At 40.2% G+C, this 24,033-nt stretch overlaps 1 protein-coding gene and 1 long non-coding RNA gene across 2 annotated transcripts; both read left to right on the top strand.

Moving 5' to 3' along the window:
- Nucleotides 1–2,638: 2,638 nt before the first annotated feature.
- htr3a (5-hydroxytryptamine (serotonin) receptor 3A) lies at nt 2,639–9,011 on the top strand (the record flags this gene model as incomplete). Its single annotated transcript, XM_082550216.1, has 9 exons — nt 2,639–2,726; nt 3,613–3,776; nt 4,072–4,116; nt 4,644–4,753; nt 4,846–5,015; nt 5,477–5,637; nt 7,761–7,971; nt 8,323–8,559; nt 8,701–9,011. 9 exons carry the CDS (start codon nt 2,639–2,641, stop codon nt 9,009–9,011), a joined length of 1,497 nt encoding a protein of 498 aa, XP_082406342.1.
- A 13,944-nt stretch (nt 9,012–22,955) lies between these two features.
- Nucleotides 22,956–24,011, top strand: LOC309716125. Its single transcript, XR_014279374.1, has 2 exons — nt 22,956–23,146; nt 23,619–24,011. It is a non-coding gene; the product is annotated as an uncharacterized lncRNA (long non-coding RNA).
- The last annotated feature ends 22 nt before the right edge of the window (nt 24,012–24,033 follow it).

Below are 24,033 nucleotides of genomic sequence, written 5' to 3'. Positions count from 1 at the left end.
TAGTTTTAATCACAGTTTTGGACCTTTGGGGTCTAAGAACAGGATGTGGTCAAAACAACAGTTTATTCAGATTATATAAATTATTTAAAAAAACTATGTTTATTACTGACAGATTGAGTAATGCCTTTTAAATAGCCAGTACAAATATTTGGCAAAACTGCAAAAAGTACACTTGAAGTCTTCTGGAGCAATAGCTACTCTTTAAATATGCTGCTCGCGTAACCGCCACCGCTCTAGCCATCGTAGCACTGTATCATCATTCTGACAAAGACATTATTGTATCGGCTCTGTTATTATGTTTCCCGGCAGTGAAGATTTACTCAGAGATACTGTACAATAAAGTAGCTCTCAGGAGAAAATTCTCACTTCCAGTGTGATGCTATGATATTGTATTCATACTTTAATCTCCATCCTACTGCCACAAAATGGATCAGTGAAAACCTTTCAGAGCTCAGCTGCTGTGTCTCTACTCCCTGGTGGTTTCCTAATAGTCCTAATAAGAATATCAAATGTGCACAGAAAACTTGCCAGTGTAACGATCAATATTAATGTAGTTTTGACGGTATCAGCAACCTCTTTTTTCCAGTATATCTGGTTACACGATGTTATGCAACACATCTGAAAATAAATCTTTCATCATTGCTTTGTTAGTGTCTCTATGAGGCTTCCAGTGGCTGTTTAAGATGTCTGCATTCGCTTTGTTTTGGATATAAATGTAATCTGTAGATGTTTGTGCCTGTTTTTTTTTTTAAAATAAAAATAATAACCACAAAAAGAATGTGATTATTTTGCAAAGATAAAACATGACAGAAGAAGCAACAAAAGCTTTTGTGAGGCAAAGGAACGATGGATCCTGCCTTTCTGAAATACACATGATTACAGACTTAGTATGCATCCATTTAGAGAGACAGCTACAAGCCTTCAAAGGCTTCGCTGCTCATATTCATTATTTCTGAAACCCAGAGAGCAGGCGAGTGAAAAAGTAGGCCACAAAACCTTTCTTTAGGAAATTTCACATGAATGAAACTAAAGAGTTGTTACAACCCTCCATGGCTTAGAGCTAAAGGTTCAATCCAAATCAAACCTAGGTTTTTTTGTTTGAATTGCAATCTGAATTTGAAAACTACTTACATTATATGAGTCAAAAACCAAAGCTTTCAGTATTTTAGATATAGTCAGTGTGAAAGTGAACTACAATATCGTCCTCTTTCAAGGTGCAGTTAAGATCAGGGGCTAAACATGTGGCACAGAGGCCAGAATTTTAAGATTTTAGGATTAGGCTTAAAACTTTCCTTTTTGCTAAAGCATATAGTTTAGGCTGGATCAGGTAACCCTGAAATCTCCCTTAGTTATGCTGCAATAGGTTTAGGCTGCTGGGGGATTCCCATGATGCATTGAGTATTTCTTCTTCAGTCAGCTTTCTCACTCACTATGTGTTAACAGACCTCTCTGCATTGAATCATACTTGTTATTAATCTGTCTCTCTTCCACAGCACGTCTTTATCCTGTCTTCCTTCTCTCACCCCAACCAGTCGCGGCAGATGGCTCCGCCCCTCCCTGAGCCTGGTTCTGCTGGAGGTTTCTTCCTGTTAAAAGGGAGTTTTTCCTTCCCACTGTTACCAAAGTGCTTGGTCACATGATTGTTGGGTTTTTTTTTCTCTGTATGTATTATTGTAGGGTCTACCTTACAATATAAAGCGCCTTGAGGAGACTGTTGTTGTGATTTGGCGCTGTATAAATAAAATTGAATTGAACTGAATAAAACTGGCCTGCCAAAGAGCCCAGTTCACCTTGCTACTTTTCAAAGGCTAACAGTTGCAAATGATTCATTAATCATTTAAATTTTTTAATAAGGCATACCACTATTCCTTGTATAGCCATGAAAATGTATTGAAAGTAAATAGTATTTCTAGATCCTGATAAATTGCAACATACTACTGTTGTTTAAATCCAAAAGCACAGAACATGTGAAGCTTACGTGCATTTGTGGACTTCACTGTTGTCTGGAAATTGTACAGCAAGTGTAATGATAGTAGACTCAGTAGTAATAGGGATGATGGAGCATTTTGAAGGCAGATCCAGCAAAGATTATTTCAGTGTTGTAAAGATAACTGGGCTGTATGCGGCACATAATCAGTTTACTCATAGTAAGTACTGTAGATAGAGCAATCCTGGCCACGAACATTTGCAGTATAGTATGCTCTGAGGTGTGAACAAAATATTATGCCCTTTCCTTAAAAGTTAATGGGCATATTTACCAAACAAAATGTACCCTGATGTAAAACTGAGGACAGCTGAAAACTGGCTAATAAAAATTCACACCGCCACGCTCCTTTTTAATTGTTTTTAAGGCATTAATTGCTGACACTTTGAGACTAAAATGAGATGACATTCTTGCCTAATGGTTTCTTAATTGGTAAACATTGTAACATACTGGCCTGTGATCGTATTATTGAATTAAATAACTTCTCAGACATGACATATGATCCAGTCGCAGAACTCTGGCTCCATTTATCTGAGCGAGCTGCTGCTTTATTGAACAAGGAGTGGTGTCAGAGCAGACGGATACACCCTCATGAGTGGAGTGACACTAACAAGGTTTTGATAGTGGATGTGAGCGAAGCGATGCATATAGTGGATGGATGTGGAGGATATAGGTGCCAGGCATCCTGAGGCCTTTCATCAGAGCGACAGGCAGACTTCAGCAGCAACAAGGGAAAACACAGGTGAACTAGCAGCATGAGATTCTCATCAGCCTGGACAGCACTCTGCTTCCTTCTGATTAATGAAGCCTCAAAAGAATGCACAGGTACACCAGAGGATTTAATTTTATTGTTAACCTAAGCCAGTTTTGGGCCTTGGGTTCACCAAATATCAGGGAAAATATTAATGATAGTTTAAAATGGTATTAGCTTTCCTGTGTAATATTTTTGCTAGTCTTCATTTGACTTTCTAGTCCAATCTTAGCTGTTTTATTTTAGTCACATCTGTCTGCTAACAAATTAAGTGTTTTTGCAAAAAGTTGAATCTTAATAATGAATCTTAGTAACTAATAATTATATATATCTATCATTTAAATTAAATAAAATTAAAGTGTCTCAAACAAAGAAAGAAATATCGCAGAAACAGCTGACATTAATTGTACGTATAAAAGATAAAGGATATATGTTGAGAAATAAAAAAAGCAATGAACACTTAAAGTACTGTTATATTTGTGGTGAAATACGTTATGGAACTTCAAAACATTTATGCTTTGAATGCTTGGAAATGTAGCTTTTTGATTAAATATACGTGACATGTAGCTGTTATCTGTCATCTGAAACCAGAAATGCATATTCCTTATGAAATACATTTAGTTTAAAAATATTCAGTGCATTTAATATTCATAATGATTTCCTTCTAATTATTTTTGATGAATTCCATTTTTATTTTTATTGAAGTTGACCACAGATGCAACCAATCTTATTACACATTTGTTTGTCATTTGTGATTTTAACTATTTCTTTAACGGCATATATTTATATGTGCATATATTATTATATATATATATTATATTAGTGTGTCTATTAGATTTTTTATGGGTTTTTCAAATTTTCACTGTAACTTTTTCAGCAAAGAAACTGGGCAGCAGCACTGGAAGATTTGCCAATGCCACCTTAGTGCGACTGGCAGAATTTTTGAGTGTCGGTTATAAGAAAGGAGTGAGACCAGTGAAAGACTGGAACACCCCTACTAATGTGGAAATTGACCTCATGGTATACTCTATCCTTAATGTGGTGAGTTATGCTGTCTACAAAGCAATTACTATTTTCTGTGTGTTATATATATATATTTTATATAGTATATATAACATTATATATATAAAGAAATCATCATTAAGTACACAATGTGTCATAATTATGCATACATGAGCATGCACAAATACACAGTCATTTTGTAAAACTGAATCTAAATCATTGCTTTCACATGTTAGGATTTTTTTTTTTAAAAACATAGAAGCACCAATGTAACGTGGACCATATACCATTTTTTGTTTTTCCCCTGATTTCTCTGTTTTGTTTTGTGTTAAAGGATGAGAAGAATCAGGTGTTAACAACATACGTCTGGTACAGACAGGTAAGAAAAATAAAAAATCTTGATGTATATTGTTTGCTTACTTTATCTGTAATTGTGGTATTATTAATTTATCACATATTTGATCTATTTGACATGGCAAACATGTGGTTACTCAACAATAAGTTTTAGTATTCACATTCATGCCATTTAAAACAAAAAACTTTCAGTTATGATTGATTTTTTTCCCCTCTTTGAAACCATTACATTTTCTCATGGGGCTGTGTAAGTGCCATAAACACAGACAAACAAACCAAATGTTTGCTTGTCTTTGTTTGGACAAATGACTAAATCAATAAATACGCCATTAAAAGACACAAAGTATTATCTATAAAATTTAGACATTAGTCAACTTATAAAGTGCTGCATGAAATATGTTTGCTTTAACTTACATCTGTGTTTGCTTTTCTTTGTATTCCTTTGTGTTCACTTAATAATGACACCACACTCAGTCCATATTTTCTGACATAGTGCAATTAAAAAAATCTTTACATTCTGTTTGGTTCTTTCTGCACTCCTGAATATTTCAGTCATGGAAAGATGAGTTCCTGGTGTGGGATTCACAGGACTTTGATGGAGTCAAAAAAATTTCCATACCCACGGCTAATGTTTGGGTTCCTGACATCCTCATCAATGAGTTGTAAGATTATGCTATTACTAGTTCTAACAGACAGACCCTCTCGCATTTCTGTTACAATGATTAAAACTGTTATTTCTGCCTGTGACCTGCAGTGTAGACGTGGGGAAGTCTCCAGACATTCCTTACGTTTATGTCACAGATGATGGAGTTGTGCGCAACTACAAGCCCATCCAGGTTGTCACAGCTTGCACTCTCAATATCTACAACTTCCCATTTGATGTACAGAATTGCAGCCTGACCTTCCAAAGCTGGCTCCATACCAGTAAGATATTTCACCGAGTTATTAATTAATTTATCATTACATAACAGTCATTCTCACAATTTTGTTTTTCTAAAAACATTTTTATTATATGACATTTAAATGAACATTTTATTATTTTTATTCCTAAAAGTATTCCCATGTATAAGAATGCTAACAAGCCTCTAACAAGCCAAACGTACATTTTAGGTTAGAAGTATTTGTGAATGCTTTAAAAAAAATGCAATGAATAGTTCATATTTATCAATTACCTGCATGCAAATTGAACTGAACAGAAAAAAAAAGCTAAATCCAATCAATGTCTTTGAAGCAGCACCACTTCTTGTAAGTCTTGGCTAGAACAACTGCTCTGTTTGATGAATCCATCAACTCTCTCCCGCTGTGAGAGAGCACAGAGGTAGGTGAAGGCTGACGTGTTGCCATGGCTGTTTCACGCTGCTCCCAATATTGTGTTCGATTTGTAGTTGATGACATCAACATCACCCTGATGCGAGAGCCCGAGGAACTCAGTAAAGACAAGCGTGTCTTCATGAACCAAGGAGAGTGGGAGTTACTTCATGTACTATCCAACTATAAGAACTTCAGTGTGGACAAAGAAGAGTATTACGCTGAAATGAAATTTCATGTGAGTGTAAAGATTTACTAAGTTGTATAGAGCATACAAAAACTCAGAACCAATCTAATAGGTCAAGATAGAGAAACAGTGAAAACAATAGACTGACCAAAAATAAAAAATAGACATAAGAATTTCAGCTTCAATTTAAGGGGTTTATCAGAAGTACTGAATTAACTCTTCAGAAATTCAAGCATTTTTATACAAAGTCCCTCATTTTTGGAAGTTCAAAAGTAACCGGACAACCCCGATGTTAAACAAAAGAATTTTTTTATGATTAAATTCTTTGCACTCACTGACTGCCTGAAGTCCATGGCCATCATCTTTTTCCTCCGGCGATTAAGGACTATCCCATTTTTCTGCTTTGAAAAACTTGTGAGGTGCTTTTGCAGGTTGTTTTGCATCACTAACCATTTGCTCTGTGAAACGCTGTCTGGCTGGCAGGATTTGGTGGAATCTAGGAAAGTATAACCCTTTGCACTTCAGAATTCATCCTGATACTTTTATCAGCAGTTGAGTCATTACTAAACACCAGTGACCTGTCTCTATGGAAAGCCATGTTTGACAGATGATGTGGGCCATTCCTTTCCCTCTCCATACGTTTCTTTTCCAGTCAGTCTGTTACAAGTGAATCCTCGTTCCATGATTTGGATTTTTTTCCAGAGCTGTGCAGGCTCCTTTAGATCTTTAGAAAAGTCTAATCTGGCCTTCTTGTTTTTGAGTGGAACAAGTGGTTTGCACGTTGTCGTAAACTGCATTTACGATGATGAAACCATCTCTCAATTGGAGACTTTGATCATGATACACATACCTTCTTGAGAGTGCTCTTGGCTTAGCAAGGTGTTGTGAAGTTGTTTTTCTTAACCATGGAAATAATTCTGTGATCATTTACTTTAGTTATCTTTTGTGGTCTTTCAGACCTTTTGGTGTTGATGAACTACAGTGAATTCATTCTTTTTAAGCACACATCAAACTGTCGCAAAAGCCACTAAAAAGGCTTTTGCTATCTCTCTGACAGGTTTATTTTCATTTTTCAACCAGATGACGGTCTTGTTTACTTGCACAGACATCTCTTGGATGTCTCTTGAACAGGCACCAAATGCAAGTTCAGTACTTGGAATTGAAAAAAGACAGGCATCACCTGATCGTGAAATGTTGTCAAGCCAATTCTCTTTGAACCTGTGAAAATAGGGGACTATGGATAAAAATTGGTATAATTCCTAAACAACTAATGCAACACTTTTGTGTAACCTCTTGAATTTAAATCTTCACTTTAATAAAATTATCAGTGTTTTATTTCAAATCCACTGCAGTGGTCCCGAGAGGTAAAATTACAATTGTTCAAATACTTCCAAATAACTTTGGACCTGACTATGTATTCATCATCATGCTTTATAGTCAGGGGCTGCACATAAGTGGTCCGCAGGTGCGCATTCGCTGTCAAAATAAAAGACGCGCACCAGATAAGAAGTTGCAACGCGCGTTTGAGATAAGATTTTCTGGAGGAGGACAGACATTTGTTTAGAACTCTTAAAGATGTCGAAGATGCAAGCTCCTTTAAGCAATTACTTTGGTGTTCCTCCACCTCCAAAGAAATGTCAGAAGGAGTCCGAACCACAAAAGAAGCACGTATTCTCGGAAAAGTGGTTGCAGGAGGTGAGCTGGCTTCAAACAAATGATAAACGCACAGAGATGTGGTGCAGAATATGCCGTGAAAATCCCACTCTACAGGACAAAAACAGTGCTTTTTATATGGACGCAAACGCGCGTTGCAACTTCTTATTGGGTGCGCTTCTTTTATTTTGACAGCGAATGCGCACATGTGGACCACTTTGTGCGCCCCTGTTTATAGGTTATAGTTAATGTTCTTACTATGATTTACAGAGAAAGCTGAAAGGTCTTTTTAAAAAAATCATTTTACCTTGTGTGTATTTTTCTCATTGCCTGTGGTACAATTACTCAAAATCTATTCCCAGGTGATAACACTGTTGATAAACTGCTTATACCAACAAGAAACAAGAAACATGTTCCCATCTGTTCCCCAGATTCCCAGTTTTTATGAAAAGAAATGCTAAACATGTCCTCCCTCATTTGATAGCACACATTTTAACTTGACTCTAAACTAAATCTCCCAGGTGGTGATCCGACGGCGACCATTATTCTACACCGTGAACCTGCTGCTGCCCAGCATCTTCTTAATGGTGATGGACATTGTGGGTTTCTATCTGCCACCAGACAGTGGAGAGAGAGTTTCATTCAAGATCACTTTGCTGCTGGGCTACTCTGTCTTCCTCATCATTGTGTCTGACACTCTGCCTGCCACTGCCATAGGAACCCCGCTAATTGGTGACTAGAATCAATTACGCTCACCGGCAGTTTGTATTCAAATGAGCATTTTCTGTGACTATGTAGAGATGAGTTTAAAATATTTTGCCTGAAGGCAGTCTTACTTTTCTTTAAATGTATGGGTAAACAAAACAGAGAAAAATATGTCAGGGGAGATCAACACCATGAACAGCTATTGGTTTGTAGTAAAGCATGCAGTGACAGATGGCTGAGGGCAAAACATCACCTGAGCTGAAAACTATCCCAGGATGGATTGGGTGTCAGGCCACATCCTTTCACCATTTACCATACTACCCTTTATCATTTATATACTACAATTCATTTATTTTTTTAATCTTATCTGTCCTACAGGTGTGTACTTTGTGGTTTGCATGGCCCTCCTAGTAATCAGCCTAACAGAAACTGTACTGATTGTACGTTTGGTCCACAAACAAGACCTGCAGCCCCCTGTGCCCCAGTGGCTGAAGTATCTGGTGTTGGAAAGAGCTCCAGTCCTTTTCTGCATCCACAAAAAGCACCGGCTATGTTCCAGACTTTCCTCTCAGTCCACTGACATGGAGAACTACAAGGAAAACAACTATGGAAGTGGTAGGTATTGAAGAAAACAAGTAAAGTGGCTAATATAATTCATAATCGCACTTAAATAATGCAGAAAATAAGGAAAAATCCCTAAATGCTTTTAAGCTTTAGCACTGTAAATAATCCTACAACTCCAATCAAACCCTACAGCCCCGTGCTCACTCCACCACACCTGTGAAATCGGCCGAAAGCTCAGCCAGCATGAGAGAGAAGATGGACTGCTTGGACTGCACCTGACTCCAGCTAAGGACAACGTCCCACCTCTCATGGACAACATCCTGCAAGAGGTGACAACGATACGTCACTTCCTAGAGAAGAGGGACAAGTGCCGTGAAATTGCCAAGGAGTGGCTCCAGGTTGGCTATGTGCTTGACGTGCTGCTCTTCAGAGTCTACTTGGTGGCCGTGGTGGCCTACAGCATCACCCTGGGCACACTGTGGTCTGTTTGGCAGGCCGCCTAAGTTATAGCACTGTACTGCTGTGGGCACAAGCTCGAAAGCAGGAAATCAAGAATGCCAGAGTTAGTCGGCCTGTGCCACATGTAGCTCATAGGATACATTAAGGCACTCACATAGCAACTGGATATGAAACAATACAAATAGTCCCACACACATGAAAATGCACCTATTATCCATCATTATGAGGGATTACAAAGAATGAGAAGCAAGAACAGAAGTGTGTGACTCAGATCTGCAAGACAAACATGAAAATACAGCATAAAATGCAGGTAAATATCATATAAAACCCAGACGAATATAGCAAAAGTGCTGTGACAAACCAGGAGATACACATAAAAAAAGTAAAATTGGTCAAAGTGGTGACATTAAGGTTGTTATCGCAGATGTTGCTGTGTCAAATTTGAACTCAAGTAGTCTACAGTCGTTGTTGGGTTAAGTGGTGAGTGGTAGGTTCTGGGAGCAGAAGATATATGTGAGAAATTAAAGTGCTTAACATGCATAGAAGAAAAGTGCTATGTAAATGCAAGTCCAAATATCCAGCATGTGTGTTATCTGTACATTAATTTATATTAGTGAGGCAAGAATTGCATTTTATTAACTGCTTTGCATACGAGTGATGTTGTTTGTTTATTTAGTGTCTTTTTTGGACAGAAGACTGTTAATTATTTTCATGCTTCAAAGCATGAGAAATATGTGAAATCTATTGAATTCTTTTTATTACACACTTTCTGGTGTTTTTGTGCCATCAAGAGATGATATATAATTATATACAGTGAAAAAATACAATGTCTGTATAATTATACACTGAAAAAATGTAGAATGTTAAAAAAAAATGTAAAATGCATAATGTTCATTTACAACCAGTTAAAAATACCACTGGTTAGTCATCAAATAAAAGAAGTAAAAAAAATAATAAAAAAAATAGCAGTCTTTGCTTTTTATAGAAGTCCATGTGTGCCACAGTATTTCATTAAAAATACACAGTCATATAAAACATAAAATCAAACAAAGCAAATGATAAAAACTACATTTATAAGAGCTTCCATTTATGTAATGGTGTGTAAAATGACGTTTTTTAAAGATATGTCTTTGCACCTGGACACTATGAAATGAAAAATGACTTCCATAGTTTAGGTTTCGGAAGCTGCATTGTTCCACTCTACTAAAAATATAATGCTGAAGTTCAGAGTTTTAAAAAATCGTAACAGAGAAAAACACCTTTTCATAGAATTTATCACAAAAAGAATCATAACCAAGCCACTGAAGCTGTAACGTGCCTTGCAAATGAACCCACAGATATTAGACAAACACACTCACACACAGTACAGTACGTGTCACATGTGATGTGCAATTTATAACAAAATAGACTTTTTAGCTTTTTTTCTGCCTGCAGTCCACCACAGCTGCCAGAGGATGGCACCATGTACAATAACATCAGTTTCCCTCAATAGCAGTGAGTCACTGAAGGTCTGATGTGCATATTATCAGTGGCCCGCATGAATGCTTCTTATCAGTTTTAGTGCACCCAGAGAATTTTTAGAGTAATAGCAGAGGGGGAATACATTTGCGATATTCACTGCCATCTTTTTCTCTAGTATGATTAAATGATTGTGTAAGTTAGACTAAATGCATTTTGTGGATTTTTCCCCCCACTTTCATGTTCCACAATTTGGACAATGTCACGTTAAAGGTTAATTAAATCAGTTTACACGACCTATCAGTCTGTTCAACTTGTAGCTCTTTGTGCAAAAACACAATGCAAATGAGATGAATGACACTATATAAGGTCTCCTCCCTAGCCCCATCACAATTGCATGCTAAAAGATGAATAATCATTTTAAAGTATAGCTCTTCCTTAGTTTTGTTTTTCTCTCAGGAAAATGGGAAATAGGTACAGCAACATACAAACATACATGGAAATAAAGTACACAAAAAGAGTTTGTACATTTCCAATAACCTCGAATGTTAATATTGGTAATGACTACTTTTATTCTTCAGTACATGCCTGAACTTTCTGAGAAAAGCTTTCTCGCAATTTCCTTAAGTAGTCCTCAGGAATAGTTAACCGGGCTTCTTGAAGGACATTTAAAGCTCTGCTTCGGGTGTTGGCTGTCTTTTGTTCTGTTCGCTGTCAAGATGATCCCACACTGCTTCAGTAATGTTGACATCTAGTTACTGGGGAGGCCAATCTATGACTGGCAGTGTTCTGTTGTGTGTTTTTCTCTCCGGGTATGCTTTTTCTGCACTGGCAGTTTTAGGAACCTTTTTTTTTAGGTCAGTGTTAAGTGGCTTAAAAAACAAACAAAGCATTGCTCTGGTCAGGTACAAGGACTGGACTGAAAGTGACTGAAAAAGCAATCAGAAAGCCTGAAGAACTATTGCTCATGACCACTTAAAAATGGAAGCAAAATTTAAAGGAATAAGGGATCTCTTAAGTCTTAAGACTCGCTTAAGCTTCTATTTTACCTCTGAGCAATAAGCTGTGCAACTTAAGGTATGTGCTATGTAAAATGCACTGTGATGATAACATCATATCTGAAAAGCTCTAACATATATCAACTTAGCTTCCTCTTAAATCATTGACCGATGACTGGGGTTATGTCTGAACTGTTTACGTCTTTGCTGACAAGATTTCAGATTCAGATTTCAATGGCGTAGTTCATGTGGTTGATTTAAAAACAGTCTGGTTGAGTAAGCGATTAATAGTTGGAATTAAACCATCATTAATCCTCCCTTCACCACCAAACAGGGAACCTTGGAGTCATCACTCTAATAATCCACTCTTTACATATGTGGGTCAAAGATCAGCACTCAAACCTGATTCTGTAAAACAAAGCCCCTACACTGTTCCTTCTACCATCCTGACAAACCATTCACTTACCACTGCCCTTTCCTTCCCCATGCCCCCAAAATAACATGAAAGTCACATCAAAGTCCAACAAATCTGCTCACAGTTAGTTTTTGGCCTCATTTCCTGTTTTTGTTTTCTCCCAAAAAAACAAGAAAAGAAGAAAAAATCAAACGGGAAAAACTACACTAATCTGCAATGTGTTTTGGATGTAATACTTTGGCGTGTTCTGCATAAATGAACAGGGAAACTGGAGAGCTGCCTCATTAGTTTCCAATACGCTGAAGTCAAGATCTGATCTCGTGTGCCAGAGAGAGGAAATGAGCAAATATAGGAAGATTATTGGGAAATATTGGAGACACTTTTGATGTGACACTGTATTTATTTGTTGGACACACACAGCCGGGCTTGCCTTCTCTAGTTTTATTGGGCATAAAATTCTGGGAACCACACAGAACTGACAATGGATGTTTATTACCCCAGATATGAGCGGCGATGACATTAACTACAAACACACAACACTGCAAGCATTTACAAAATATACTCCATATATATTATGCGCTGCGCAGTAATGCACACTCAGGCAGGATGATTATACTGATGTCAGAACACCTCATTGTTAGTACATTTAATTGCTGACTATAGCAATGAAAGGACAGTTAGAGGGATGTCTTTTGTTTTTTCCTATCCTGCCTGTGTGATGTGAATGCAACATTTAAGCCTCACCAGCACTGAGGATGAAATTTCAAAGCTTGCTCTAAGTATCATGGTACAGAAAAGACCCTCAAATCAGTGAAGTCAAAGGAGTTTCTTCTCAGGAAACATACATTTTCTCAGCAAATGTTGTACAATCCACCTATTCAGTGCTGTGTTTTGTTTGGAAAGGGTAGCGTGTGGAGATTTTAGCCTGATGATGGCACTGGGAAAAAAAATATCAGGCCTTGTTAAAGCATTCATACAAAAAAACATGTCCAATGCACCAGAGGAGACAAATAAATCCTGCTCCCTCACCAAATTATGAACATGATTATGTTCATAATACTATTTAACGTAAGCATAAGTAAGTAAAATGATGAATAATAATTACCATATTTCTTTTTTTTAAGTTTTCTCAATTGTTTTGATACAATTCAACAATCAAAGCTTGTTTCACATGAGTTAGAATATGCAGTCGAGCACTTCACTTAAACACAGTGACCGCTGAGTAAAAGCCTTTACTCACTGCTGTTTTAGGACTTTGACATCAAAATGTTTTTCTACTTTTTATCAAAAAATACCAACAATTTTTTTTACTGGCCCTAAAAAAATAGTGTCCAGACCCAAAAATGAAATGTGAAGAATTAAACATTTTACACAATAGAATCACCTATTGGGATCCAAACCAGTACTAGACAGATCTACCAAAAGGTGTACTGTTAAGGTTCAAAATATTGGGGATGGAAACAAGAGAAAAACCACAATAACAACACTGGTCCGGCCGGGTTGAGTCAAACGATGATTTTAATGATCACACGCGTGGGAGATGGACACTGATGCAGACAGCCTCAAAATCTCAAAATGGTGGAGCATTGCTCAAACTTTTATAGCCTCTGGTGCCTCCACCTTATCATACAAAGCCTAAACATTCACATGCTTTCTCTCACACAGCGCCTAAGCTACGACCTTGGCTCCCTGTTTATCTGCTCCTGCTGAAATGGGGCAGAAAACTCCAGCACACTCTGTTCTCTTCTACTCAGACAAATTAGATTTCTTATAACTCAGCAGTATAATGCATCATAAAACAATATCATTCATTCACAACAAGTCAGCAGTTTAATGTAATGCAAATCAGTTTAACTAATGCAATAGTTATCAGCTTCTTCTAATTCAGGAGAATAATGCAAACTAAAACTACATAATAATTCACAATCTTTAATTAGGGGTATAACATGGCATAAAATAATATTATAATCTAACAGTACCTAATAAATTGTCCAGTGATACTGCTATTGTTACACTACTAAAGATATTTGTTACTGTCTTGATGAACTTCAGAATCAGAATACTTTAATAATCCCTAAGGAAATTATGTCATTTGAATATGAAAATGTCAGGGTCCTGGGACTGGGCGACCCAGGATCCCTGGGCAGTCATGGACCTGTGTATTATTATTATGTATTTTTGGTGTCGTTTCCCCTTCTCTGTGCGTGTACATATGTGTGTTTCTCTGTGCTGTGTTAGTCTGTGTCCCACTCATATGTTTAGGCGAGGTATGGGTGTGTATGTCTGCGGGTGTGCCTGGAGGATGGAGCTCGGCCACCTGCAGGCCTGAGGGGTGTGGCCCTGCGGAGGGACTGGCCACACCCGAAGCCACACACCTGCCGCTGATCAGGGCTCGTCGGGGGAGCTACTTAGGAGAGTCTTGGAGCTCCCACCGACGCGGGATCATTGAGTTATCTTACCAAGTCAGTGTGTGTTAGCTTAGGTCTGTGCTGTGCGTATATGCCCGCCGAGGGTTAGTGTTGACGGCTGCGTCTCTGGTTTCCCTACAGGAGGAGGAGTGGTCCGGAGAGGCAGCACGCACGGGGGTGCGGAAACACAACAGCGGGGAGCACGAGCACAGATATCGGAGGGAAGCACGCACACGGGGTTCGAGGGAGCAACGGGGAGTTATTGTATTTACAGCCTTTTCACTGTAAATAAAGAGCACTGTTTGCATCGCAGAGTCTGCGTTTTGGGTCCTCCTTTCCCCACATCCCCACGGTCTGCCAGCCAGACCGTGACAGAAAACACCCTTTTTCTACTAATACTGTCCAGCATTGCATTAATGTTTCCAGTCCAGTGACTTCAAGCTTGTATGAAAGAGCAAATACAGTAACGCCTATTCAGAGGTTTACTTGCAACAAATAGAAATGCATACTTTCAGGTTAGTGTCAGCTGCTCATCCAAGTTTCCCTTCTAAGCAGCCCCAAGGATGCTCTACTGGATACTGTTGACTGAAGGCCATTGGAGTACAGTTTTTTCAGTCTTCTGTATTTTGGTGAGACTGTGTGACTCACCAATGTAGCCTTAGTGTAGCCCAGTGGCAAACAGATGGAATTAGAGACTGTTTATTGTAATTATTATTAAAGGTGTTTTATTTTGTTCAGTTAAAAGCACTCATGATTGGAGAGAGACTCTAAAGAAAAAATCCAAATTATTTTGTATGGAATTGCATTATTTGTGTTTATTTATTTATTTTATTTCTCAAAGGTTATTTTTTTGACCTGGATACAAATGCAGTCCAACCAATGGGATTGTTTGTCCCGCCTTGTTTTTCATGTTTGGTTGCGCTGCTAAGGCTGCTTAGACCACACGCGCCATAGCAGTACCTGTGGGGAAAACGTGGTAGCTGTTGAAACAGCGAAGCTGTTGGTGTCTGCTTGATTAGCCGCCAGATTTGGATAGCCGAAGCTAGTTTTATGAATACGAAGTGCTTTGCACTGGTGAGTAACGAAACTGTTATAGCCGCTGATCGGCATCCTGAAATGTTAATGTTGTTCGCTTCAAAAAACAAACGCTAATGGTGACGGTACTATGCAAGTAGCTAGCGAGTGTGCTAAACGCTCACTCCCGTTGTTAAGCGTTAGTTGAGAACTTATTAGCTGTTGTTAGGTTAAGGAAAAAACAGTATGTCTATCTGTTGTATTGAAATGTTTTATTGTGTTACTTTTATTCATCACTGTTGTTACTTGACCGTGAGCAGAGTATATTGAGTTTGCTGCTTTTAATGAGCAGTGTGAATTGCTTTAATGATTGGTGATAGCTACATTGCCATGTAATGAAAACGTTTAGAATTTGATTAGTTGTACAACATTAGAAATTGAAACACATTTTGTTCATGATTTATACTTTAAACAGAAGTGTTAGTTAAGTGTGAACCATGTTCATTTGAAGTAATTCTGACCTCACTCTTAGGTCAGGTTTTTTGAGTTGGAGAAAGGAGCCGAGACTCCTCGGAGAACATTGGATTACAGACTTTGTGGAAATCCGCAGAAGAGGAATAATTTTCCATTGCAATGGATGGCGAGCCACAGCCCATTTGGAATTGAATCTTGAAGTCTGGTTGCCTGAACTGTGGTAGGACAGGACAGTGCAAACATACATCGATCGTGGACTGAACTCACACCAATAACTCACCAGATCACCAAACAGGCCTGATCTGGATCCTATTGACACTTTAAAAGACCCGGGTCTAACATTCTTTTCTTTTTTTATTTTGGGTATCTGTGCGCGCACACACAATTTTGGTTGTTATTGTAAAGGCAATACAGTGCACAAATTTCAAATACAGTTGAACTATTGCTTCATCATTTGCAGTTGTGTTTTCATTGTGGTTACCCATCCTCTGGGCTCCTGTCGTTCCTGAAATCTTCTGATTTGCCCATTGTTTATATATTTTGTTACATACTGGTTACAGTGTAAAAGTGGCGAGCCAGCCAGGAGCCTTGAATTAATGGGTGACGATAGTGAAGCATATTGTGTGATTGAGCTTTTGGTAAGACCGTCTGTCGCACCAAAAGATGGATTTTGTTGAAAAATTAGGTATTAAGGTCCCAAATGCTGTCATAGTGCGTGGGGTAACAGGATCAGAAAAGGATGAAGAGATTTTTGAGTTCTTAAAGCAGTACGGCTCTATTAGTAGGGTCCTCACCATTGATGATCAAGTATCTGAATTCAACAAGGATCAGATAGTGGAGTATAACTCAGGAGTAGCAGTGCAAACATTAGGACCCTTGTTGCCCTATGTCCACCCCTCAGCTGCCAATCCTGATGTAGTATTTTCTGTACATGCTTTGACAGATGTTTATTCCCAGAGAGTTGGGGGGAGTGTCACAGATACTTACCTGAGTGAACTGCGAGGAATAGCCAAGCTAAGTGGGAAAGATTTTGAAGAGGTACTGAGAGAGGTGATGACAAAAATTGAAAAGTCTGTGGGTGTCGCCGAAGAAAGTGTTGCACTCAGTACTGAGGTTGAAATAGAGGAAGTTGATCATACTGACAGGCCCAGCCAGACCCCTGCTACTTTTATTGAATCAGCTGGTATTTCAGTCTGTCCTAAGCTTGGCCACGCTGATGATGAATATCGCACACCGACTTTAAGCTCTGGAACCAAGAGATCCCTGACTCTAAATCCTGGTGAGCTTAACCCACCAGACGTACAGAGAATTGTGGTTGAACACATTGTAAAGAGTGATGATAAGATGTCACGTACCCATTCCACCTTGAGACTGAGAGCTTTTTCTGGGAAGATTCCCCGGCCATATAATGAAGCTGATTATGATACTTGGCGCTCTCATGTTGATTTAATGATGGAGGACACTTCTGTTTCTGACTTGGAGAAGACTCATAAAATTCTCGAGAGCCTCCTCATTCCTGCTTCAGATGTAGTTCGACATCTTGGACCTGAAGCGCCACCATCTACCTACCTGCAATTATTGGAATCTGCCTTTGGCACAGTTGAGGATGGGGAGGAATTGTTGGTGAGGTTCATGAACACATTGCAAGATCCTGGAGAAAAACCCTCAGCTTACCTGCATCGCCTGCAGGTGGCATTGAACCGTACTGTACGCAGGGGAGGTGTACAGCCACAAGAGGTCGACAAACACCTCCTGAAACAATTTTACAGGGGTTGTTGGAATCATGACTTGCTTGCTGTCTTGCAGCTAGAACTTAAGGATCGACAACCCCCATCACTCGCTGAGCTTTTGTTGCTGCTGCGTACTGCAGAAAATAGGCAAGAAACAAAAACTAGTAGAATGAAACGGCACCTTGGTACTACCAAACCTAAGGTTGTCTCCCATAGACAGAGTGTTCAGGAAACAAGCGAAACACAAGCTGAATCTGAATCAAGTGACCTAAGTAAGTTAAAGAAGCAAGTTGCTGACTTGAAGAGTCAATTGACAGCACTCATGAAACAAAGAAAACCCACTGCTTCTAAGAAAGAACACATGCAGAAAGATGAAACTAAAAAACCTGACCATGCAAAGACTGAACCAGGGCCCCCTCCACACAGCGCTTTAACTGTAAAGCCAAAACCGTGGTACTGTTTCCGTTGTGGGGAGGATGGTCATATTGTGGCCACCTGTGAGTCAGATCCAAATCCTGCCCTGGTAGCTGCTAAAAGAAAGGAACTGAGAATCCGTCAGCAGTTATGGGAAAGCCAACACCGAAACACACCTTCGTTAAACTGAATTCAGTCCCTGTCGTGGGACAGATGGGGACTGCAACGGGTCAAACACGTCCCGCTGATAAGAAGCCTAAAGTGACCACTAAGAAGGGTGCCATGTTAACATTGAATGCTGAGCGTGGTAATTTCAAATTACCCAAAGGTTTAATAGGGGCGAAAACTACAGCACAGGTTCAAATAGAGGGCAATTGTGTTAGCTGCTTAATGGATACAGGCTCTCAAGTCACCACTGTTCCCCAGTCGTTTTACAATCAGAACCTGTCACAACATGAGATCCGGCCTCTCTTTGAGCTTTTGGAGGTTGAAGGAGCCAATGGCCAATCTGTGCCTTATCTAGGCTACATTGAGATTAATGTTGTATTCCCCAAAGAGTTTTTAGGTGCTGAGGTTGAAGTCCCCACACTAGCATTGGTGGTTCCAGATGTTCGTACAGTCCCCCAGCCACTAGTTTTGATAGGTACTAACACACTAGATCTACTTTACGAACTCCATCGTGATACCTGTCCTGAAGAGTATGAACCATCACAATATGGTTACAAAGCAGTGCTAAAGATTTTGGGGCTGCGACACAGGCAGTGCAAGGATAACCGCCTTGGTCTGGTCACCTCGCTCGGAAAAGACCCCCAGCTAGTTCCAGCAGGACAAACCGTAGTGTTAGAGGGGTTCATTGATGTTAACAGTCATACCACTGAGAAATCTGTCCTCTTAGAACATCCCTCCTTGTCAGCACTGCCAGGTGGGGTGTTAGTTAAACCTTGCCTCATTGACTTGCCCCAGAAAGCGCCATATAAAGTGCCAGTCATAATGACTAATGAGCTGGATCATGATGTTGTTATTCCCCAGAAGTGTGTGATTGGGGAAATCAGTGCATTTCATCGTGTTCTCTCTCACATGAGCATTGTGTGGTGACACCAGATTCTAGCACCAAGCAGAAGCTAGGCCTCAACTTCAACTTCGAGGACTCACCCATAAGTGCTGAGTGGAGAGAGAGAGTAACACAAAAACTTGCCAATATGCCGGAGGTCTTCGCGCAAAATGACATTGACTTTGGGAGAACTAATCAGGTAAAACACCAAATCAAGCTATCTGATGAGACTCCATTTAAGCACAGGGCACGCCCCATACACCCAAATGATCTGGAAGCTGTCCGAAAGCACTTGCTAGAACTTCAACAGGCAGGTGTGATCAGGGAGTCCACATCACCCTTCTCTTCTCCCATAGTGGTGGTGAGGAAGAAGAATGGGGATGTGCGTCTCTGTGTTGATTACAGGAAGCTCAATCTGCAAACAGTGAAGGATGCTTATGCACTCCCAAACTTGGAGGAGACTTTCTCCACGCTGACTGGTTCCCAGTGGTTTTCTGTCCTCGACTTAAAATCTGGTTACTACCAGATTGAGGTTGAAGAGGCTGACAAACCGAAGACAGCTTTCGTTTGTCCCATTGGATTTTGGGAGTTTAACCGTATGCCGCAGGGCATTACGAACGCTCCAAGCACATTTCAGCGTCTCATGGAGAAATGCATGGGGGATATGAACCTGAAGGAGGTTCTTGTCTTCCTTGATGACATCATTGTTTTCTCTAAAACGCTGGAAGAACATGAGACCCGACTGATCAAAGTTCTCAACCGTCTGAAAGAGTACGGGTTGAAATTATCCCCTGAGAAATGTAAATTTTTTCAGACATCAGTGAGGTACTTGGGACATGTTGTGTCTCGTAATGGGGTGGAGACTGACCCTGAAAAAGTGAAGGCTCTGCAAACTTGGCCAGTGCCTACTGATCTGAAAGAACTGAGGTCTTTTCTTGGTTTTGCAGGGTATTACAGACGCTTCATTAAAAGCTATTCTAACCTAGTGAAGCCCCTCACCAATCTGACCTCAGGTTACCCACCCCTTCGCAAAGGTACCAAGCCCAAAGCTAACACTCCTCAGTATCATGATCCGAAAAAACCCTTTGGTGAGCGATGGACTCCAGAGTGTGAACAAGCTTTCCGAGCGATCATTGAAAAGCTAACTACTGCTCCGATCTTGGGTTTTGCTGACCCCAAGTTGCCCTACACTCTCCATACGGATGCCAGCACTATGGGGTTGGGTGCTGCTTTGTATCAGGAGCAGGAGGGGCAGATGAGAGTAATAGCATATGCTAGCCGAGGTTTGTCCAAGAGTGAGTCTCGCTACCCTGCCCACAAACTAGAGTTTTTAGCTCTAAAGTGGGCAGTTACAGAAAAATTTTCTGATTACCTCTATGGTAGCCAATTCATGGTTGTAACTGACAGCAATCCCTTAACATATGTTCTGTCTACAGCCAAGTTGGATGCAATGAGCTATCGTTGGCTAGCAGCACTCTCCACGTTTAACTTCCAGCTTCAGTACAGAGCTGGAAAGTTAAATTCTGATGCAGACGGTCTTTCAAGACGACCACATGGAGAACTGCTCAATGACACCGTTTCACAAAAAGAGCAGGAACGTATACAGCGGTTCACTGAAACACATCTGTCTGGTCAAGGAGTCACTCTTGGCCCAGACGTGGTCCCAGCTATCTGTGAGAGGCACCTCATTGGCTGTAGCCCAAGTGAAAACAAAGAGATGGATTGTGCTTTCACCCTGGTAGACTCTTTGGCCATGTCTGTATCTGCTATACCAGATGAGTTTGTGAATGAAGATCAGTGTGGTGGGTTACCAGTTATTCCCCATATGCCAGTAGAGCAGCTAAGGGCAGAACAACGAGCTGACCCGTGTTTGAGGGAAATTATAGCTCAACTCGAGACTGGGGACAAGGTTCCACCCACCGTTAGAAAGCAACTGCCCGATATTCCCTTACTAATCAGGGAATTCAGTCGCCTTGAGCTACACAATCAAATACTGTACCGAACACGACAAGATGGAGGTTGTGTAACCTGGCAACTTGTTCTTCCAGAGCAGTTTCGAGACACAGTCCTCCATAGCCTCCATGATGATATGGGCCACTTAGGGATTGAACGCACTCTCGACCTGGTGAGAACAAGGTTTTACTGGCCAAGGATGGCTGCAGATGTTGAGAAAAAGGTTAAAACCTGTGATCGCTGTGTTCTGAGAAAATCCCTTCCTGAAAAAGCTGCTCCTTTGGTCACCATAAAGTCCACCAGACCTCTTGAGCTTGTTTGTATGGACTTTTTGTCCATTGAGCCTGATAGGAGCAATATTAAGGACGTCCTCGTACTTACAGACCACTTTACTAAGTATGCCATTGCCGTCCCAACTCCCAATCAGAAAGCTCAAACAGTTGCCAAGTGCCTGTGGGATAATTTCATTGTCCATTACGGCATTCCTGAACGTTTGCATAGTGACCAAGGGCCTGACTTTGAGTCACACATCATCAAAGAACTATGCAACATCCTGGGTGTTCACAAGATTCGTACTACGCCCTACCATCCTAGGGGAAACCCTGTAGAGCGTTTTAATAGGACGCTGTTGAGCATGCTTGGCACATTGGGAAAACAAGGACAAATCACAGTGGCATAGCTTTGTGAAACCATTGGTTCATGCGTACAATTGTACAAAGAACGACGTTACAGGGTACTCACCTTATGAATTAATGTATGGCCGTAAACCCAGATTGCCCATTGACCTGGCTTTTGGTCTTCCCCTCAGAGACGACGGCTACAAGTCACATTCGCAATATGTGCAAAGTTTGAAGTCACGTCTGGAAGAGAGTTACAGGATTGCTGACAAGAATAAGACCAGATTTGACTTGCGTGTAACCGCTTCTAAATTGGAAGAAGGAGACAGAGTTTTAGTGCGTGCTGTACGCCTAAGAGGGAAACATAAGCTTGCTGATAAGTGGGAGTCAGATGTTTATGTGGTGGTAAAGCAGGCGGGAGATCTCCCAGTTTACACAATAAAACCTGAGAACAGAGACGCTCCTTGGCGAACTGTCCATCGAGATCTCCTACTCCCTTGTGGTTTTGTCACACCCACTAAGGAGAAGCCTGTTATGACAAACTCCACACGCAAGCCTGTAACACGGCAATCAGCTAAACAGTATGATGAGACTGAACCTTCTGAGACAGAGGAGGATACCGTTTGGTTTCGTGAGAGGCGTCCCAGAGAAACCATTCGATTCACCACATTGTACGAGATTCCAAAATCATCCCCTGACACCGATGATGGTGAGGCAGCACAGATAAATTTAACTGAAGACTGCTTAGCTGTTAATGATACGGTAGTCAGAGAAGACTTGTCTCATGGAAATGCAGAAATCATTTTGGAGGATACTGCCTTGGATGCCGTGAGTGAAAAACGCTCAGCTGCTGATGTACCTGGAAGTGGAAATGACTTAGCAGACACATCCACCTTTCAGGGAGATGTTCTTCTAAGCAGAGAAGACTCTGACAGTGAGCCTGAGGCCTTTAACAAAGAAGATTCACAACAGAGCGTGGAAGGTGATAAAACGGACACTCTTCGACGTTCAGTGAGGAATAGAGGTCCGCCAGAAAGACTGCAGTACACCCAGTTGGGTAATCCACTGATATCTATTGTGCAATCCTTATTCCAAGGCTTGAGCTTAGCTTTTACTGATGCTTTGCAAGAGAGTAAGGAGGTTGGAACTTACCAGGAGCCACTCTCTCAAGTGGTGAGGTCACAGCCATCTCCCATGCAAAGGGACTTGCATGAATTTAGGAGGGGAGAGTGTAGCCCAGTGGCAAACAGATGGAATTAGAGACTGTTTATTGTAATTATTATTAAAGGTGTTTTATTTTGTTCAGTTAAAAGCACTCATGATTGGAGAGAGACTCTAAAGAAAAAATCCAAATTATTTTGTATGGAATTGCATTATTTGTGTTATTTATTTATTTATTTATTTTGTTTCTCAAAGGTTATTTTTTGACCTGGATACAAATGCAGTCCAACCAATGGGATTGTTTGTCCCGCCTTGTTTTTCAATTTGGTTGCGCTGCTAAGGCTGCTTAGACCACACGCGCCATAGCAGTACCTGTGGGGAAAACGTGGTAGCTGTTGAAACAGCGAAGCTGTTGGTGTCTGCTTGATTAGCCGCCAGATTTGGATAGCCGAAGCTAGTTTTATGAATACGAAGTGCTTTGCACTGGTGAGTAACGAAACTGTTATAGCCGCTGATCGGCATCCTGAAATGTTAATGTTGTTCGCTTCAAAAAACAAACGCTAATGGTGACGGTACTATGCAAGTAGCTAGCGAGTGTGCTAAACGCTCACTCCCGTTGTTAAGCGTTAGTTGAGAACTTATTAGCTGTTGTTAGGTTAAGGAAAAAACAGTATGTCTATCTGTTGTATTGAAATGTTTTATTGTGTTACTTTTATTCATCACTGTTGTTACTTGACCGTGAGCAGAGTATATTGAGTTTGCTGCTTTTAATGAGCAGTGTGAATTGCTTTAATGATTGGTGATAGCTACATTGCCATGTAATGAAAACGTTTAGAATTTGATTAGTTGTACAACATTAGAAATTGAAACACATTTTGTTCATGATTTATACTTTAAACAGAAGTGTTAGTTAAGTGTGAACCATGTTCATTTGAAGTAATTCTGACCTCACTCTTAGGTCAGGTTTTTTGAGTTGGAGAAAGGAGCCGAGACTCCTCGGAGAACATTGGATTACAGACTTTGTGGAAATCCGCAGAAGAGGAATAATTTTCCATTGCAATGGATGGCGAGCCACAGCCCATTTGGAATTGAATCTTGAAGTCTGGTTGCCTGAACTGTGGTAGGACAGGACAGTGCAAACCATACATCGATCGTGGACTGAACTCACACCAATAACTCACCAGATCACCAAACAGGCCTGATCTGGATCCTATTGACACTTTAAAAGACCCGGGTCTAACATTCTTTTCTTTTTTTATTTTGGGTATCTGTGCGCGCACACACAATTTTGGTTGTTATTGTAAAGGCAATACAGTGCACAAATTTCAAATACAGTTGAACTATTGCTTCATCATTTGCAGTTGTGTTTTCAT

Source organism: Aulonocara stuartgranti, assembly GCF_965226115.1.
Source record: "Aulonocara stuartgranti genome assembly, chromosome: 10".
Lineage (NCBI taxonomy): Eukaryota > Metazoa > Chordata > Actinopteri > Cichliformes > Cichlidae > Aulonocara > Aulonocara stuartgranti.
This window is presented reverse-complemented; position numbering and strand designations above follow the sequence as displayed.